The sequence below is a fragment of the Pterocles gutturalis genome, unplaced genomic scaffold (assembly GCF_000699245.1).
Source record: "Pterocles gutturalis isolate BGI_N339 unplaced genomic scaffold, ASM69924v1 scaffold10901, whole genome shotgun sequence".
Lineage (NCBI taxonomy): Eukaryota > Metazoa > Chordata > Aves > Pterocliformes > Pteroclidae > Pterocles > Pterocles gutturalis.
This window is the reverse complement of record NW_010100440.1, coordinates 60582-75436: the sequence shown is the minus strand read 5'-3', so window position 1 is coordinate 75436 and position 14855 is coordinate 60582. Positions and strand designations below refer to the sequence as shown.

The 14855-nt window shown below is 44.8% G+C and overlaps 1 protein-coding gene across 1 annotated transcript in view; it reads left to right on the top strand.

Moving 5' to 3' along the window:
• The first annotated feature begins 1883 nt into the window (after positions 1 to 1883).
• The window catches only part of LOC104466420 (autism susceptibility gene 2 protein-like), a 34004-nt gene continuing 21032 nt past the window's right edge, over positions 1884 to 14855 (top strand). The window contains exons 1-3 of the mRNA XM_010079822.1: positions 1884 to 2028; positions 8490 to 8886; positions 10442 to 10695. Coding sequence (XP_010078124.1) covers positions 1884 to 2028; positions 8490 to 8886; positions 10442 to 10695 — 796 coding nt within the window. The remainder of the gene's footprint in view (positions 2029 to 8489; positions 8887 to 10441; positions 10696 to 14855) is intronic.

The window sequence follows — 14855 nt, the reverse complement described above, 5'->3', positions numbered from 1 at the left end:
TGACTTAACTTCTCCAGGCTGGAAGGTCTGAAAGGTCATTCGCACTCCTCCGGAACAGTCTCACTTTCTGATTTAACTTTAAATGATTCTTTGGGAGTTTGGAGTTCTCTGATGTCATTTAAAAAAAAAAAAATCAAAACCTTCATAAGACTGTGCAGATGAAACAAAATTGTTGTCTTAGCCCACACAGGGTATTATGCAGCCTGGCAGATCCCTTCCTTGTAGCAATAAGAAGAGGATTTGGCATTTAACCTCTTGAAATTAAACCAGAGTGTGAACTTCAATAGTTCAATCTTATCAGGGCTTTGCTAGAATAACAAATTGTGAAAAAATGTAATCATGTCTCCAATGTGACCTTGGCAGATCTGCCTCTGATGTGAGAGAGATTAGGTAACTCTAAGCAGATGTCTGTTTATTTTGAAAATAATAGTTATAAAATCTTTTTTTTTCCCCAGTTTGTTTGCACTGCCTGTGAAAGACATGACAGAGGGAACTGTGGTCTGCACGGAGCTCTCTGTAACAAGCTGCTCTATTATGCTGAGCAGTAATTGCTCTTGGAGGTTTGAGTTATCGATCTATTGGTGGGGGTTCAATTTCAGTGTAAAGACCTGTGTTCATGATTTAATTGGAGTGATTAATAACTCACTCGCAGGCTAGGTGGGAATCGATATGGCTTTCAAACAGCAAAAGTAGTACATTTTCTGCTGTAATGTAGTAGCTGATGGTTTATTATTTGCCCTTGTTTAACTAATTAAAATCATAAGATTCCTTTTTATATAGCAGTTTTGTCTGTTTAAAAGCTTGCATCTGGAGTTGAGCATTTGTGCTTGCTTGCTTTCTTGCTGGGGGTGTCTTTCTAATAGAGCATTTACCTTACTGCTTGTCTGTCACTCGGATTAGGTGTACAATAGCCATTGCACATAACAAAACCAGAACAAGACAAAACACCTTCAGTAAGTAACTACAAGAAGCTTTAGTAACATTTTGTGGCCAGGGCAGTAGAGTGGCTCCTGTGTCACTGGTTTTCAGGCGTGTAAGCATCTGCTTAGGAGCAGCACTGAAGAGATTTAACCCTGCAGCATTTGATCCCCCATTAAGAGCCCTAGATTAAAAGCCTGGATGAAACTTCCAATCTCATTACACCGCCAGCATCCACAGTAGGTGCTTTAGCTGCAAATCCAGTTTCAGCTTTGCATTGAAATGTTGCCAGAAGCAGCATTGCTAGGAAAATGCAGTGTGACTTACTTTGGGGGGATTTGAATGGTGATACTTCTTCTTTATGCTCTGGCCCCAATCCTTGTGTTTGGCACCCATTTTCATTCAGCTCCTGCAGCTTTGCAGTGTCGTCATGCGTGCTTACAGCTAACGTGCCTGGATAGAGCATGGAAAGCCCCCAAATCTCGGGGAATAAAGCATCCCGTTAAAGAACCGTAGAGAGGCAAATCAGCATCAAGTCCATAGGTCTTACTGCTTTTGCGCTCAGTTTCTGGCGGAGGGGGTGAAATCTTTCTGTGCTGTGAGCTCTTGCAACAAAGGCTCCGACCTATGTAGCTGGTGAAGGAAAACATTTAGCATAGTGGTTTTGAATCTTCTTTCTGATTTGCAGAGTCCAATAAGCTTTGTAGTGGAAGTGCAGATTCCTATATGGCAAATTAATCCTAATGACAATAGACCTTTTCTTTCTGATTAACGTTCAGACATCTTGATATGTACATGGGTCACAAACTGAAAACACTGATCTGCATCAAAGTGTTTTAATTTTAAATATATGTTTTGTTAGGAAATCTCTCCTACCGATCCCGAAAGTACCGGAGTAAATGTAAATTTGCCATGGTTGGGTTTTCAGTTGGGGGAGAACCTGTAACTGTACTGAGAGTGTAAGGATGGGGCTGGAGCGGTGGGTGCAGAGCCCTGGAGGTGGTCAGGGCATCCTGAAGCCCTCCCTGGGCCATGGTGACCGATACCTGGGGAGAGCCCCGGGATGTGTCCACGCGGGTGTAAGAGGAGAGAGAAGCTCGCTCTGCGCAGGTGCGCTCGTGGAGCATGTCAACCCTTCATTCTCGGGAGTTGTTGGCTTTGTGTTAAAATTGTGAGGTGCTTTCCTTGTCATGACATTACGAAAATGACTTGAAGATATTTTACTTTTAAACTTGGGCGCTTTAGAAAGGGGGGGTGGGTGAGACACCTTGGAAGTTAATTCTGAGGACCAAACTGACAGCTTTTTGCCACTGTTGCTTTCTTCTAGGTTGAAAAGCTGAAGGCTTGTTACAGCCCCGGCATAGAGCAATCTAGCAGGTTAAATGACTTGGGCAACACAGTTTATTAAAACTGGCAAGTGCTCGCTCCAGTTCTCTTCCCGATAGTCAGGGCTGTCTGGGAGAGTAATTGATAGTGGCAGCCGTTCGGAGGGTGTCTCCGATTGCGGCGAGACGATTTGACTTGACAGACAGCTCTGTACAAATGAACTGAGCGACAGGGGCCGGATCCAGACCGGGCGGTGGAAGGAGTTTCCCGCTGAAAGACATCATGGGGGTCAGGCTGGGGGGGCTGCACCGTGAACAAAGACCAGCTCCCCCTGCTCGCAGGCGGCTGCGCTCGGCAGCGTGAGTTCAAAGCAAGGAGCAAAGGTTCATAACTTACGCTCAGCACTTTCCTCTGTGAGAAGACACTACAGTTATTTGTAGAAAATCCACCAGAGCCCTATGATGTTCAGAGGAGCCCCTGTCACAGAAGAACATTTTTTGAGATGACCTAGCGTGCGTAGGACACCTCTGTCATGATGGAAATTTGCCCTTTGCTTTACCATGATGTTAAAAATGGTTCATGTTACACACCATGGAGCCTTCCAGACAGTGGTTTTTGTGCGCAAGTCCCAAGTCTTTATTCCTTATCTTAAGCTGATTTGCATTGCAGTGGGTGGAGGAACTTGGTGCCCCATGTGTTGGATAGCTTCTGTGTTGTAGCTCTGCTTGCCCTGCCTTGCAGATGAAGCTAATCGTCTAATGTCTTAAATAGTGCTGCTCTCCTAAAACACCATGAAAAAGCCATCCATATAAAAGCAAAAGCCAGCTGAGGGTAAAGAATTAGCACTTAAATATTAATTTTCCATTGTAAGCACTCTGAGAGTGCCAGTGCTATCACTGGCAATGCAAAATGCTTTATTCTCTGTTGTGCTTATATATGTTGCATATCCACGATACATTATGCAGCACTCTAAAAGCTCAATTTAAAAAAATTAAAAAAAGGTTTGCTGAGGTTCATTGAATACTCTCCTTTAGTTATTTCTTTGTTTTGACCTACTGCTGTAAAATCACGCTTTTCTGTACTCATTCCCCATGCTGCTGGTTCAAATCTTGTCTCTGGAACTCATCAACCAACTCTGAAATACTCAGCTTTTTGCCACATATGTCCCTGTAATTCCTGTGGTGATGCTTTTGCAGCGTTTCTTGCTGGAATTATAATATGGAGCAGGGTTCATCATAGCCAGCCTGGCTTATGTCTGTTTTCAAGGATGTGGATAGATAGGCTGCAGATGGTGGTTGTTGTGTTTCTTGGGAAATTGCCATTGGTAAAGATGTCATTGATGGATGTAGGAGAGGAATTTCTTTCTCACATCACCCCATCACCCTTGCTGTTTGAATATAACGAGGGAGACTGCAGAAAGACATCTGAATGACTCCACTTTTATTTTTTTCAAGACACAAAGGAAAGGCGTGCAAGCAAGATTAGATTATTTCCAATCACATTGTACGTGTGTTGACAGTCCCCTTTCAGCAGCAACCAGCAGCTTGCAAAGAGCAAGAGGCAGGGCTGGAGCTGCTGTTGCCCTAAGTACTGTTTGTATAACACAGTAACTGCTTATTGGAGTTCTCAAAGCAGCCTTTACATGTTTAATCCCTTGCACTTGAGCTACTCTTAATCAGCTTGAAAGCAAATTCCTGTAACAGAAAGGTTTAATTTGTGTCTGGGATTTTCTGTATTGTATTTAGCCTGCAAGGCTGTGCGGTTACACACGGGCAGGCATGTCGCCCTGTGCAGCCCTGGGGATGGGCAGTGCATGTTTATTCCAATCACAGATTTTGAACTCACTTCAAAATTTGAAGGTTCATATTGGATCCATGCTGATGGTTTTTCAGGTTTAGGTAACTCCTTCTGAAACACACTTTTTGCAGCAAATTCAGTTGTAGTTGGTTTTGGGGTTTCCTTTAAACTTCAACTCTCGTTTCTACAGGTTGACAGTGGCAGTGGCTAAAGCTCTCTGTGCTTTTAAAAGTTGTTAAAAGTTTTCATCTTTACCAGGCTAAATTGGAATGGAATGTAGCCCAAGACACGGGGAGGCTGAAATTTCTCAACACTCCAAATTACAAATTAGTTGATCAAGGAGGCAAGAATTACTAATCTCAGGTCGTTGTTATTTTTCTTGTTAGAGCTCCCTTTCTTCCCTGTCTTTCACACTCAGTCATCGTTCATCCCCTCGAGATCAAGACATGTTTCACTGTCTGTTCATTTAAGAAAACCTCTCAATGGAAGAAGTCCAAAGTGTTTGGTTAGAAAATAAACAAAGTTGGCATGCTGAAAAGGGGTAGTGCTCTGCATGGTGGAGAATGGCAGATGTGATCCAGCCTTCCCATAGCATGGCTGAAACGTGAATCATTGCAAATGTCAGATTTCCTGTGAAGGGACAAGCTGAACTGACATGCGTTCAGGTTTAATTAAGGTTGAATTATTGGAGCTGACTGTCAAGTCTTAGGCAAATTGGCTCAGCCTGTTATCATTAAGCATGAAAATTACTCTAGGACTTGGTGAAAATAAACACATTTTTGCCTCTTTGTGGTGTGGTGGGGTGGGATTGTGCTTTTGTTGGGGCAGTTGTGCTCAGCTCCATGGGTCCATCTGCTCAGAAGGGCTGGGTGAGGAGCTGAAGTACAGAAATTTCTGAAGGGATCTCGATGAAGCCTGATCCACCTTGCACAAAAGGGAATATCCAAATTCTCTCCATGGGATATTTCCATATGGGACCTGCATTCAGCCTAGTCAGTTGGAAGGAATTTGGGCATATAAGGGTGTAGTTCCCTTAAGGACGAACATTCGAGCATCCTACGGAGAAACTGCAAAGTTTGAAATCCTGATCAGAATGGGCAACAGCGCTCATTAAAATAATTAAAATTAACTTTCTGAGGGATTTCAGGGAAGGTAGCTCAGAGACTTTAATATGAATGGAAAGTCTTGAGTTGGAGATTTTTGTGATAGGTACCGTGATAAGGATCTTATTAAGTACCTAAGAAACCAGTAATTATAGCTTTCAAAATTAATTGTTTCATTGGCTGCACAGGGAAAATGGCCTCAAAATTGACAGGTTTCTGGAGACCTCTGGAGTATGGTTAGCTAGTGACTGGGTATTGGAAACAGGCACTGAACAGGTAGAAGTAAGTGCTGGTAGAAGAGTGTGAAAGAAAGAAACCAGGATGTGTATGGTTTTCAATGTCAGAGTGTGAGCAAGTCATGGGATGGCACTCCATGGAGTCAGCTGAAGTGAAGGGTCTTAAGTCTTTGTTTAGCAGGGCCTTTTGTGTTTTCTAGAGTACTGAGGTGTATGGATGAGGTGCATTTCCATTTGGGCATCTGCTTTCCATTTTGTCCGAATCTGTTTTACCAGAGACTTAAGTGAAACAGATAGATGTGAGGAAAGTTTCCCTTTCAGAAGGTCTGACTGTCAAACATCGGGTGGGTCCCAGTGCCTGGCCTTGCTGTCTTCCTGTCATTTCTCCCCATGGTTTGTTCATGTGTGGTCCCCTTCCCTTCAGCCATTGCCGTTCACCCTCAAGTCACACTCATGCCTGTAGCTTTTCTAAAGGGGGGGGGAAAAAAGCATCTGGGTATTTTCAGTGTCATTGAGAATGAAACACAAAAACATTTCAGTACTGCAACCTGAGAGATGCAAGTTGGCAGCAGAAACTAGTCATGTACCCCTAGTACTAACTAATACAACCAGGCTGGCTGGTCAGTTCAGTCAGCAAGGGAGCATGAGCTTTTGCTTTGAGAAGACTGCAAATGAGAACTAATGCTGAAACCACAGGGAATCAATAAAACTGGTCAAACAGCTGCTTTTAATGCGGGACTTTATTGATTTGTTTTGGATCTAATTGACTTTTTACTCAACTAACTTTTGTGGTGCCAGTGTGTTTTGAATATACACCATTAGTCTACATTGCCTATAATTACACAATATGAAGTTTAACTCTGTAGGAGGAGGCCTGCTGGATGGAAAGAGCTAATAGGCTCTCAGGAAACCTGTGGTCAGGAATGAAACCCAATTGCTTTTAATGGGTAACTCCTGAAAAACAGTGTGATCTACAGCTGTGAATGCACTTCCTCCATAATGCACGGTGTGGGGATCCCTGGCTTGACTAGTCAACGATAATTTTTCAGTTGTTAGTAGTAAAATCTGAGGAAAATTTACAAACATAGGTGGCATTATAAAAGTAATGGTGCGCGAGAGCAATGAGAATTTGATTTTAGAAATAAATTGTCACTCTAAATAACATTGGAACCAATCCTAATGACATCTCAAAACCAGGGTACCTTTGATGCACAGACTCGTATTTGAAAAAGAAATTCACTGAAATGAGTTAGCCTTGTATTTGTTGTAGGGAACAATTTGGGAGCTCTGGACATTGTGTCAGATCTATAAAGATGTATAAAGTACTGGAAAGTACAGCGTTGATCGTAGTTGCTGCCAACCAAAGCACTGGTGTTTGGAAAGGCTTCTGTTCCTGTTGTTTGTGGGTTTGAGGCCACAAGTCCTCAGACATCTTCAGCCGATAAATATAGTTCATGTGTTTCCATCTGTCTTCTGTTCACATTCAGAATGTATACATATGCAGTGATGGAGTGATTGATGAGGGAATGGTGCAAGGGTGAGAGTGCAGAGCCAGAGCAGTGTGGGGAGCTGCCTTTTGTCTCAGGGAAGGAGATGCCATCACCGTGTGGGCATTTTCTGTACAGAAAGCGAGCTGGTGTGCTACAGGCTCTGATTCATCGCTGTCCTCTCATCTAACACCGGCGTGGTGGTGCGTAAGTTGTCAAAACTGCGGCAGCGAGACTCTCGCCTCGCATCAGCTGCGTTCGCAAAAGCCTGGTTGGAGTGTCTGCGTGGCCAGAATTAGCTCGCGGGATGTGTTGTGTGTTATTTCCACACCTCCTACATCAGGAACTGGCTCAGTCCTTTGATGAGACGGGAAAATTTCAAAGGTGGAATCTGTTCGTGAGGGTGTTGGAAGCACGTTAATGAGTGTAGGTAGCATCTCATGTGTCTGCAAGCCAGCTAGACGCAAACAGCCCCCAACGCGTTGTGGTGGATAATAAAAGCGTGTATCCTAAAAGTCAGTTAGATGTGCTGTGTGTGCACAGTGGGGTGTGTGCATGTAAAAACCATGGACAACACTAGTTCTGGTAATCCATGAACAGCTTTTCTTGTGATTGTGGGTATATGTGCATTTGAAGATACACAGATTATGTTGAACAGGGAGTTACAGTGGGAGTTGAATCACGTTGATGTTGGTGCTTTTGGTTGTCTTTGACCTTTTGTGTGCTGCTTAATCTGAAATCTCTCTCCTTCCCTCCCTTTTCCCTTTTTCCTTTCCAGCCTTTTAACTCTTTGGGCTGCTTTGCTTAGTTTAATTTGGAAAAAAAAGAAATACTTGGCATCATAGAAGGAGCAATTCCATATGGAATTCTCATGATAGGTGCATTTTGCAAGGTCACAGCCTTCCTGATAGTTTCGACGTGCCACTCATACATCTGTGTGCAATACCTAGGGTGAGCAGGACTACATTTGCGTACTCACTATGCTTCTGACTGGATTTTTCCAGCCTTCTCTGTTCTGTTCTTCCACACAAGAGTGTGGCCAGGGAACGGCAATGTCACAACTTCACTGCAGAACTGTCCCATCCTTTGCTGCATGAGGATCCCAGGTAGCCTCTTCCCTAGAAGCCAGGTGGGGTTATCGTTAAAGGTTAGTGCTGGAGTCATGGTGTGTTGTACTGGAGTTGAGCCTGAACACAATGTAGATTACCTGAAAGAGAGTTGAGAAAATGAAATGTCCTAATGATCAGGCTTGTATGAGTTCATTATCAGCCTTAGAACTTGCATTGAGTAGGAAATACTGCAGCAGTAACTTGACACACGTTCACACTCCTACTGTACGTAACCTTGGGACTCTGTAGAAGTCACAAAGCTGTGTGTTCTTTGTAGTCTGCATTCGTTTAATGACAGCTAAGTCTCTTACACACTTGCTAACAAGTACCGTCGACTGGCCAGTCAAGGACAGTGGAAGGACAGATGCGCGAACACACATCCATCTTGTAGCAGCCTTGCTCCCACGAGCGGAAACATGACGTGTTTTTTCCCAGGCATGTGTCCTACCAAGCAGAGAATCAAACACAGACCTTTCAGCTTGTGCTTTGTTCTTTTTCTTGTTGCTCCATAAGGTCCCACCTTGAATGACAAGCCAGAAGCGAAAGCAGCCAATGTCCCAAAGGTGTCTGGGCTAGAGCGGAGCCGGGAACTGAGCACCGACGTGCCCTTCGCCCTGCCTATCCCCAGCCCCCAGCCAGTAGCTGCCGTTGTGACTTCTACTTCCTCAGCGCCCACGTCGAGCGCCAGAGCGAGCCCACTGTTGAAGAAGGAGCCAGTGATTTCAGCACCAGCACCACCAAGGCTCACGCCTCAGCCACAGCCTCGGCCACAGTCACAACCTCAACCTCGGCCGCAGTCGCAGCCTCAGTTAATACCTGAGCTTCGGACCCAGCCTCCAAGTCACATCCCTCCTCCTCTCAATTACCAAGTGCATCACCAGGTGGCCCACAACGGACTCAATAATATCAGGTATGGGAAAGGGACACTTGTGTCATCTTTATGCTACTGTCGGGACAAAACTTGTTTCAAAAAGGATAGAAATTGCTGGGAGACAAGACAAGAGTGTTCTTACTGTCTGGATAAGATACTCCATGTTTTGGTTATTGGACTTTCTGTGTTGACTCCGCAGGCTAGAATTTCAGTGGTGGATAGCTGTATTTGAAACATGGCAATAAATGCTCCCTTTCTGGGAGAAAGGCATGTGTAACTGTGGGGTAAAGTTCTTTTAGATCTGGTTGCTAGTAGAGTTTTGCACTTTCTTGTCTGAGCTGGCAAGTTCTTGCCTTTAAAATTTAAAGTGGTTGGAGGTTGAGCACTTGTTTCATACTCAGAAATACTTCTATTGAAGTAGAAGGTTTACTCATGGTTATCACAGTTTTGTTGGTTCACCAGCATCAAAAGAGGGATATCTATATCGGAAAATGCTGTGTCCTTTAGAACAGGACTCAGTGTACACTGAGAAATCTGCTTCAATCTGACATGGTCAGATGTAGCCAGAAGCTTAGCTTCACTGTTTAAATTGCCTCCATCCAATAAGTAGGAAGGATGAAAATGGTATGGAGAAAGAGTTTCTAGAGAGAAGAATTTAGCTAGTCAGCTGGAACCTGTATAGTCTTCTTGCTGGTACAGAAAACATACCTTGCCTCCCAAACCAGAACTAAGCTAGTTAAACAAGATGAGAAGAGTGATGTAAAACATAATATTTGGCTGCACAGGGGTCAAAATACAGAGAGCTGCCATTAATGTGTGTTTCATAGTATCCTGCACACTTAAGCTCTCTTGTAGTTTTACCCTGTAAATGCCACAATAGTATGAATGATTAATATTTCACACTATTTAAGATATCTGAGGTTTAGATTGCAGCAAATATGGTATTGTGGGAATTATGCTAAATAATAACTTCTCCAGTACTGCCTTTCACCCCACAAAACTTAGATCACTTGCAGTGGAGTAATCATAATAGAAAAAGATTTAGAATACAGAATTCTTATGAGAATAATTGTTAACACGTCGTATGTTTGCATGCTTGTGTGAATATAACTACACAGCACGCGCAGCAGATACAGCTTGGTCCCAGAGTCACTCACACTGTGCAACTCTGTGCACCCAGAATAACAGAAAAAGGAATTAGAGTAATTGCAATATGATCACAAGGACGCACATGGCCACTGCAAGGTCATCAGAGGCTAAATAAAAGTGCAGAATACAGCTACCTCTGCAGCCTTCATCAGCATCTCACAGACAGCTATGGGGATTGTAACTTGCTCCAGCACCAGAGGAAATGTCACTCCAGAGAGCCCAAGCCCCGTCCTGCCCTGTTGGAGAAGTTCATTAAGATTTTTTTACTCTCTCCACTGCCATTGAAAAACCCAAAAAATAAGCTTGGGGAGAGCAGCGTTACATAGGTGTGTTGCTTATGGTAGTGTATTTCCTGCACTGTTTCAATCATGTATTGTAACACGTGCTCTCTCTTTCTCTCTCTGTCTCTCTCCCCGCTCTCCCCCCCATCTTTTTCTCTCTGCAGCCGGAGCAGCAGTGCTAGCAGTGCAACAAGCGTCAGCCTCCCGAAACACCTTCCCCTCTCTCCCCAGATTCCTCCGCACCATTCCTCCGGCCCGGCTCTGCCCCTCTCCATCTCTAATCTTGCTACCTCGCACTTCTCTCTCAGATCGCAGACCCAACACCAGCACCATCCGGCCATGTTCGCCACCCCACCTACACTGCCGCCTCCACCAGCGTTACCCACCAACAGCCTCGTGATACCAGGTCACCCTGCGGGTAGGTTCCCTTCTTCTTCCAGGGCTGATCTGCCGTGCATGCACCGGAGGGTGTTTAGAGATGGGCTGGCTGGTGGGCAGGCAAAATAAAGTGACTCAGACCCCTCCACAGGCAGTGTGTGTTGGAACTGTGAGAGCACTCGTGAAACAGGTAGGAGACATGGACATGCTTCACCAGATGAGAGATTGTAGAGACAGCACTGTAGCTTCCTATAGGAAGTCTTCAAAACAAATTTTTGCAAAAAAAAAAAATCTCCTTTTCAGGGCATGAGTTCTCCTGCGGGGCATTCCACAGTCATCAGACGTTTTTCAGATTAACAAAGGACTGATGTACAATTTGCCATTCTCCCTGTCTTTCTCCCCACTCCAATGAAAGCTGCTGCTGTTAGAAGTAACTTGCAAATGATGTTTCTGATTGTCCCAGAAGGTTGTTCTAACTGAACACCTATCCCTGCTCTGATACATCGACAAGCAGCACATCCTGTTGGCGAAGCAGGATCCTTGCCTGTGACACCACAAGCTCTGTGTGTCCACGGCTGCTCAGCCTTTCTGTCTGAGGCAGACAGCTCAGCAGACAAGCTCTGCTGTTCAGCTCTCACTGTCTTTGCATCCTTTTAAAAAGTTCCCTTTGTTCACCCTGGCCCCCATTCTTTTATCACTTCTGCCCTAAATGCCCTGTTTATAGCTTATCCATTAGCCTACAGCTGTCCCTGGAAGAGACCCTGGCAGCTGGAAACTTCCCTGTGACTTTCACTTGCTGGGGCCTCCTTTTGATCTGGCATTTGACTCCACAACTAACTCAGCAGGGATTAAACAGGACAAGCATTCTGCAAAAAATGCACCCTCTGTTGCCTGTGAAGCCAGTTAAAGGAGTAAGGAGAGGGCAGATCTGCTGCGGAAAAGTCTGATGGCCTTGTGTCCCCTTTTTTTCTTCCAGGAGCAAAATAATGTCTCACTATTTATAACTGCTTCTTTAAATGAAAGAAAACTGTGAATTGGTCCAAAGTGAGTTCTCAGAACGATGATAGACAAAAGTGCTGTGGGTTCCTAGCCAGAAGCAGGACCACATAGGCCAAAGCTGCCAGCTCTCAGAGGCCCTGGCACCATCTAGAATTTCAACCACATGGCTGGGAAGATGTTGGCAGCACTGTGGGAGACCTATTCATTGCTTCCCCTGTTAAAGGCAAAGGACTACTGTGATGGAGTCTTTGAAAGTATTGCAAAAGGAAATAGCAATGTGTTCACTAAAAGCATGATATTGCAGTCACTGAAAGCAAGTATGTTTTCACCATTAACTTCAGGAGGTGCAAGATCAAGTGACCTATTCACATTCAGCAGCTTGCCAGGAAACAGTAACAGCCTTGCTCCTACTAAAAGGATTTCTCCTGCAATTTAAGCAGGAGAAGCCTAAGTCAGTGGAGGGAAAGGTCTGGGCGTCTAACCCTGCAGACAGTGAAATGCCTCTTGTCTGCATTACATGAGAAGCCTGCAAACTGGCACATCATAAAATCAATACAGAGTGGTGCATAGCCAGGAGCTTCTGTTGTCATTCACATAAAAGTTTCTTAAAAGCAAGCAATATTGCTGAGCAGCCCTGAAGAGATAGAATCCAGCTGCCGCTAGCAGCATAGTCCTTGCTGTGCCGTTCAAGCGCATGTGTGCTCTCAGGAAAAGCACCAGCTTAGAAAAGCCATCAGAGAGGGTATGGCCGTTTGAAGTCTCCTTTTTGTCGTCTTTTTCTCCCCCCTCTTTGGAAGAAAACGTGCACTTCCTTTAGATTTACTTTGGCACACCTGTGGCTATTAGCAAAAAGAGAAGCAGAGCTCAGAGCTCCTGCATTCACTGATGGTACACGTTCAGGTCTCTGAAAAACGAGTGTGTACCTCTCGTGGCATTTCTCCCTTTGAAACCTAAAGCTTATACTTGGGAGGAACCCTCATGTGGGCTGCTGCCCTCTACTCAAGGGCACCAAGGCTGGCCCTGCTGTAGGATACACAGAGGAAGCAGCGTTCTTTGTGTCTTCTGAACATGAGGGCACACAGCAACATCAGCAGGATTGACATTTTTCTGCCATGCCCACCTCGCGTGCGCACGCAGAGCAGCAGTGTTCGGGCATTCAGAGGGCTGCTCAGTGATTCTGCTCCTCGTTGTGGCGTTACGTGGCCAGACCCGTGGGACGAGGCGTCACTGGTAGGCACAAGGACTCAGTGCTGATCCTAACATTGCCCAGAGCTGTTGTCACAAAGCTGGGTTATTTCTCAGCAGTCCCATGCTTGCTATGAAGCAGCGACTCCTCCAAGGGCCACACCACTTCTCCAAACATCTCCGGGCCTTTTCTTTTCCTGTCAAAGGCCAAAGTTGTGGTACAGGGCTATGGGCTGGAGCCAGCTGCAAATCTATCAGTCTGACTTCAAGTCTCTTAAAGAAATTGGATATCAGAGCACTTACAACTGCCAACTTGCTTTTATCTCTCCCTCCAGAAAAGTGGATTATCTTGATGCTAACAGAAGGGTTCAGTTTCTTTAAGTCATGCCAGATTTAAATGCATAAACACACACATATGAAATCATGCCCATATTCTCTAAAGAGGTTAGGTTTTGGACCTAAGTGCTTTCAGCCTAGGTTTGTTGTTTTTTTTTCTTGTTTGCTTGCTCCAAGGGGAACCCTGAATAGACTTTTCTGCTCCAGTGCCTTAAGCTTCAGTATCACAAGTATGTGCACTTTCTACTTTTGTATTAATTACTATAAAGATTCTAGCAGTACACAGTACCTGCTCTTAGCAGTACATTTAGTACTGAAAAGCAAATGGCTCAGGCACCCAAAACGTGCTTTCAAAAGTGACTTTCAATAGGATGTAGTCTTCTAAATGGTAGTAGAGACCTTGAAATTCCCCATCAGAGTGCCTGTTTTTAAAGGTCTTAACCATGTCACTTCAGAAAGTGATTGATTTAGACATTTCTAATGTTACCCTAAAAAATTTAAGTAAAAGAAATGCCTGCAGAACATGAAATAAAACTTTAAAGCACATGTATTCCTCTGCCCCTTTGTATTCAGTGCTGTAGTTTAAAAGGGGTGTTACACTAAAAAAGTTCATGTAAGTTCAGTAGCAAGTAGGTCAGTCAGGAATGGGTCTGTGTCATCCACAGCTGATGGCACGGGTTGCTCTCAACTCAGAAAACATCTAACATGTTGGGTCCTGGTTCCTATTTGAAGTTCTTAGGCAAAATCACAGGTGGATTTAACTGATACCAGCAGACGTTTATGGGATTTTTTTGTCCCCAGTCACGCCATTTCTAAAGTGCTGGTATCTTCCACTGCCCTAAACCATATTAGAATTCAGTGCCAGTTGGTTCTTCCAGAGGAAGATGCCGAGAAGAGGCCACATGTCATATTGTAGAACATTTTTAGTCATTGCAACCTTCATGAGATCTTGAGCCAGTTCAGAGTTTCTCCTCTTCCCACCAATTCCTTTTGTTTTCTCATAGGAGAAAAGCCTGGAGGCAAAGACAAAAAATGTCGATTATGGCCTGTTAGAAATTGAGGAAAGAACTCAGTATTTAAGATTTCAAAAAAAAACCGTATTGCAAAGAAGGCCTCAATTTGTAGAATGGATGTTCCTGGTCACTGTGTGCATGTCTTGAGGCTGAGAAAAGGGGAGGATGGCACGGGGATCTGTTGAGAAATGGCCGTCCGAGCAGGTAGTTTCCAGCCACCCAAATCCATGGTTATCTCACTGCATTGCAGATCTTGTCAAAATTAGACCACTCAAGTAAGTGTTTGACCTCACAAGTTAGAGTGTAACACGTGTTAGGCCCACCATCCATTCTCAGTGTACAGGTATGCTTCTGAATTGCAAACCTCCCAAGAAAACAGGTCAGTATTACTCGTTTTAAAGCGAGCCATTGTCCTCGAGGGTGCTCCCCAGCATCGTGCTGGTGCGGGAAGGTCCGGCCACCATGCCGTGAGACCAGACCTCCAAGGTCCGCTCCCAGAGACACCTCGGTGCCATGGCCACCGGGTGCCGGGGAGGAGGAGGAGTAGCCCGTTGTCGGAGCTGCGTGGGGGTAGCGGGGCCGCGGGCGGGGGGCCGGGGGCGGATGCTTGCTGCCGCCCCCGATGATGTTTTCTGCTGTGATGACTCATGGTGTTCTCTCTTGTCTT